Source organism: Alosa alosa, chromosome 24, assembly GCF_017589495.1.
Source record: "Alosa alosa isolate M-15738 ecotype Scorff River chromosome 24, AALO_Geno_1.1, whole genome shotgun sequence".
Lineage (NCBI taxonomy): Eukaryota > Metazoa > Chordata > Actinopteri > Clupeiformes > Clupeidae > Alosa > Alosa alosa.
In genome coordinates, this window is record NC_063212.1 from 21,622,439 (window position 1) to 21,628,137 (window position 5,699).

At 44.4% G+C, this 5,699-nt stretch overlaps 1 protein-coding gene across 1 annotated transcript in view; it reads right to left on the minus strand.

Moving 5' to 3' along the window:
• Window positions 1–5,474, minus strand: part of efnb3b (ephrin-B3b) — an 89,259-nt gene extending 83,785 nt beyond the window's left edge. Inside the window, exon 1 of the mRNA XM_048236513.1 lies at window positions 4,161–5,474. Within this exon, the coding sequence (XP_048092470.1) occupies window positions 4,161–4,309 (149 nt within the window). The 5' untranslated portion in view covers window positions 4,310–5,474. The remainder of the gene's footprint in view (window positions 1–4,160) is intronic.
• Window positions 5,475–5,699: the final 225 nt, after the last annotated feature.

A 5,699-nucleotide genomic window follows, 5' to 3' on the forward strand; every position in this document is an offset into this window, starting at 1 on the left:
AAACAGGGCTGACCTCTGACCAGACGCATAACAAAGGAATGGCTGAGGAATGGCTATTTCACACACACACACACACACACACACACACACACACACAGAAAGAGAGAGTGAGCTTTCAGATCCAGGATTGACAAGGGCCTGGTTCTCAAAAGCCTTTCCTCCAGTTGTCTTATATATATAGTACTAATAATACTAATAAACAAAAGGTTAGCATCAGCACTTAGTGCTGTGCTTCAGCTCAGAAGAGATATGACACATAACATATATGACGTAAAACACCAACTCTACAAACAGAGTAAAGAAAGATATATTTTTGTCTCAGAAAAGTAGTTTGGTTTCACTTGAAAGGGGACCACTCAGTTAGCTTTGGACTCAATATGGCTCCAGCATCCAACACACACCCACACACACACACACCCTCTCTCTCTCTCTCTCACACACACACACACACACACACACACACACACACACACACACACACAAACACACACACACAAACACACACACAAACACACACACACACTCACACACACACACACACACACACACACACACACACACACATCTCTGACCCACTAACATTCTGCCTCAGTTCAACTCCAGCGTCTGCCATCTTGGGCATCCCATCAAAGGTATTTGGAGATCTTTCTTCTCTCCTCCGCGGCGCCTCTCTCTGTTCCCTCGTTCCTTCTCGACGCTTAGCCTACTTAGGCAGCCCGTCCTTCGCCGGCCAATTAGCCGCCGATTAATTAATTATTGACAATCCAGAGGGGGTTTCGTCTTTAAAGTGCAGTTGAGAGGGGGAGAGTTGTAGAACACGACACTATGCAGTTCAAAGGGAGGCGCCTCTACCGTGCGCGTGCACGCACGCACACACACACACACGCACACACACACACACACACACACACACACACACACACACACACACACACACACACACACACACACACACACACACACACACACACACACACACACTTGTTCCCATATAAAGTGTGCAATATGTACAGTAACACATACTCACATACATACTGCATACATACTGCATTTCGTTGTCTCTGTACTTGTACTCTACACAATGACAATAAAGTTGAATCTAATCTAATCTAATCGAATCTAAAACATACTCACATTCACACACAGACCCACACACAGTAGTAGATCACAGTAGTAGATTTTCACTAGTATTTAAAATCCAGAAGGGTGTTTATAGTGGCACACTGCCCCAGGCGTGTGTGTGTGTGTGTTTTTGAAGGGCTTGGCATAAAGGTAACACTCCTGTTGGCACCTATTTATGACATACTCCTGCTTGAAGAAGTGTGTGTGTGTGTGTGTGTGTGTGTGTGATTATGTGAGTAAGTATTTGAGTGTCTAAGAGCATGGTCTGATACACTCATCGGAAATCTGAATCAGTTTTCTAACTGTCCGATTACCATGAGCAGAACCAAGGCATAAGTTGATATCGAAACTGGACAGTTGTCCACAAATGTAGCCTAAACCAAGGTAGATGGTATTCAAATTTCAAGTAACAGACATGCAAATGCAACCTGAATTTAACTTTAAAATCAGTCTGAGTTATTTCACATGATCTGTTTTAGAGCTCTGTCCAAAAGGCAACATGCAAATATTACTAAGCTCAGCAATAGGTGGACACCAAGAGATAAAATAACCTAATTTGCCTACTTAAAGCCTGATTGTGAAGTCCCATTGTAAAAGTCTAAGCAAATTAAATACTGGCCGCAAAATCTCCATATGTTATTAAATTACTGTAGTAAGCCAGAGGAAAAGTCACAATGGATTTCCCCCCGCCCTTCCCACGCGGAACGTCTCCACGGTGATCCCCAGTCTAAAGCAATTCCATTTTCGTAAGCCTAACTCCGAGTGACATTGATGGTCAGCCATATTGATTTCCTTTTATTTTAAGATATTCCCTGCTGCCACACACATACCCGCGCACGCGCATCTAAACCTCCTCCGTACATCTATCCATCATCTCTCTCTCTCTCTCTCTCTCTCTCTGCATGTTTCTCCCGTACCGCAGGAGCAAGTTCATTAGTTGCTGATATGAACACATGTTGTTCATTTGCCTCTCATCTGAGAGAGGGGAGGGTGTCACAGCAGCAGCACCATCATCTCGAGCAGCGGGTCGGGGATGGACAAGGAGAGAATGGAGGAAGGGGGGGCGTTTTGATTTACAAGGGGAGACGAATCAAGATATAAAGAGAGAGAGAGAGAATAGGGTAGAAACCTGCACGCCAGACACTGAAAGACAGGGAGAAACACTCAAATAAAACAGAAAGAAAGAAAGAAAAAATGACAAGAAAGAAATCGGTGCGTTCCTGTTTAGAGACAGATATGGAGAGAACTCCTCATGATTCCACGCAACCAGACAGGGACCTTCCTCAGGTAATTCACCAGCATCCTAAACAGCAGGCAGCTTTTGTCTTTGCCTGGCGCAGATTGTTGTAGCCTGGAGCCCCATCAGGCCGTGCAGACAGTACAGATGCCCATTAGGCGACGAGAGTGTGGGTGTGGAGCAAAAGAGAGCTCTCTGCCGTTCAGTAATTAGGATGCAAGTGTCTGTTTGGCGGCCCGTAAAAGCTCCAGGCTACAAACGCGATTCGATTCGTTTAGTTGCGTGTTGGCTGGTGTGCGTGCAAGTGTGTTTTTGGAGTGCAATTGTATGTTAATAATTTGTGTGTGTGTGTGTGTGTGAGAGAGAGAGAGAGAGAGAGAGAGAAAAGAGACAGAGAACATTATGTGTGCGTGCGTTAAGTGCGGGGCGGGTGCAGTGAACGGACTGTAGGCTACGACTAATTTCACAACCCCCCCACCAGAAAATGTCACTTTTACAGATCCTACACATATTCCCATTGGTTTCATTACCTATCCACAAAACCAAGATAGGTCAAAAACTAATTTGGAGAACAAAAAAATAATCATCATTGTAGCCTAGTAGGCTGTGGGAGCCAGCTCACGAAATCATGCTGTAGATTAGCCTGGAAACAAGGGCAAAATCGCTCATTAACAGTGGGTGTAAAGAGCCTAGATGACAGACCGGGGCAGAGTTAGAGTCCCCTCTGCAGCATCTGTCGAGGCGAAGGGACCCACGACTGCCACATGGACACATTAAAAACCTATTCGTCTTTCAAGGGCCCCATGGCATTGCTAATGGGCCCTGCATAACCTACATACCGATTTAGACCGGCAGCGTCGGGTGTCCACTTAAACAAGCAATAGCCTACATGACAAACGACCCCGGTGTGGGAGAGCCAGGCTTGAATTTGTCCTTTGATTGTCTTTATAGTGGGAATTGCTCCGACAAGTGAGCGTGGGCAGCGTTTTAAACACAGAAAACAAAAGCCAGTAAAGAGTAGGCTACAACCAGCTAGTTCAATAAAAGTTCAGTTATCACAAAAGCAATGCGTTAAAATCGAGCACGAACTAACCTTCGGCTTGTCCCCAAAGACATTCATCAAGTGATGTTTGACTAACATAATTCCTTAGTAAACGAGTTGCCTCCATTTCCTTCTCCAAATGGGAAACACAGGTGGCAATCTAAACTAACATGTAAGGTTAACCTTAAGGGGATTTCTACACTCATGGAAAGAATGCTATACGGTATTTAGAAAGGTTTTTGTTACACGCATCAGTGCGCTAAGCCTTCGGTTGTTTCAACACTTCATGCATACGTTTGTTTTACGTTCTATCTGATTTTATAAAATAGGCTATATATATTTTGCCCTCTAACATTTGGTGGTTTAGATCCCTCTTTTAAATGTGAAAGTTGTTTGTGTTTTGGTTGTTGTAGCCCAACCAGGCTGAAATAGAATATAAAGAAGGCAGCACATAATGACCCAACTTCCTTTGCTTGTCGTAAAATTCCTCAACACACACAGTCAATGAAATCTGGCATTTATTAGTCTGGCAGCAGCATGCCCATAACTTCTGCAGACTCCTTGATGAGCTATTCGCCGAGCTCGTCAATGGCCAGGCTTTTTTTATTGAACTCTTTCCAAGAGCACCGGGAGGAAATCTTCAGAACTATCCATGCTTATCTCCACATACGAGCGCGATAAGATGGGATTTACCCACTCGAACACGTTGGAATCTCACAAATAAACACTTTGCCAAACGCGCTTAGTTTCGGGTCTTACCTTTTGTTCAAGGAATTCCAGTAGATGGGCTCCATGTTGGTCGCAGAGATTCCAAGTAAATCCACTAAGAATATTAGCAGAATTCCCCATCCTTTCCCACAGCTCCGACTCTCCATTTCAAAAGCAAAATCCCGTTTACTCGCCCCCATCAATGCCAAGGGATTCTGTTTCCCAAAGGTAAAAGGACTAGACTCTCCGATGCAAAGCGTTGAAGCCCGATGTAGGCTGTAGGTGGTTCGCTGTTAGGGGATAGGTGTTCTAGGCACTGGCATGGATAAAAGCACCCCCAAAGGAAAAAGCCAACAGAAAATAAATATTTCGATTCACTGAAAAGAAGTTTACGTCCACAATAAAAGGCCACGGTGAAAATGTATCAAATAGAAAAATAGTCTATTTTAGTGTCTCCTTAGAATACGCGCTATGCCAAATCCATGACTTGTGTTTATGGTCCTGCCGTTTCAACGCAAGTCCTTCCAGACAAACTGATTCCGCTTCAAAAATATTATCCGTTTTTAACAAATGGTCTATTGAAATGTTTCAATAGAATATCTAACGATTATATGTCCTCTCCTGTCTCTCGTCTTGTTATCTGTTAGGATTCTGTTCGGTTTCTCTCCCATTCCCCCTGACACTCTTTCTCAGCAGTTTGTTCTTCGTCTCCCCCGAGAGGAATGGGAACAGGACAAATTAATCAAAACATGCGCGTAAATTAATGATTGTTTAACATCAAAGATATTTCCTCAGCTCTCGGCAAACCATCCTCACAAGGACATGTTGATACAGGCGAGACTTCTCATCGCAGTTTTAGTCCTGTCTTCGTTTCCTTGCGCAGCCGAAGCTCCTTGTTCAATTTTCACCCTCTTCTCCAAATGCAACTTGTAATTCCGTACGTCCAGTGACCCACGCTCATTCGCGTGCCTTGAGCATTAAGGTCTGTCGATGATGGGAATCAAATGGTTGTTTCAGGTGCAGCGACCCATAGAAACCATTAAAAAAAAATCCAATCGCTGAAATCTATTGTAAAGTCAATATTCAATAACAAAAAGCGAAGTCGAACATGAAGATAAGTAAATATGTAAAATGTTGTTCCAGCTATTTGATAGAATTTGTACACAGGAGTTTCCTGCGTGTGTTAAAACACACAGATAAGGCGAGTCATGAAAGATCTGGATGGCTTTTCTACTCACTTGCTCAAAAGCCTCCTGGCCCGACTTGTCCTAACGCTCGCAGGCGGCACATTGACAGACTGGCTTGTTTGAGAAAGAGAGGGAGGAGAAAGGGGAGGTGTGCACTGGAATAAAAAAATCCCATCTTCCGGCTGGCAGACACACTAACGGAGCGGATTTTTTCTTCGGGATTTTTTTCTTCCCCCATTTTTCCAGGAGGCGGTATCAAGCCGTTTCAGCCCTCCCAAAATTTACATGGGCACCCCTATCTCCCCCTCCTCTCTCTAACGGGATACAGTGTTTCAGTGGCCCGACACGGGCCCCCCCCCTCTCCCCCCCCCATGGCTGTTGCCACCGTACGGTCACACTATCA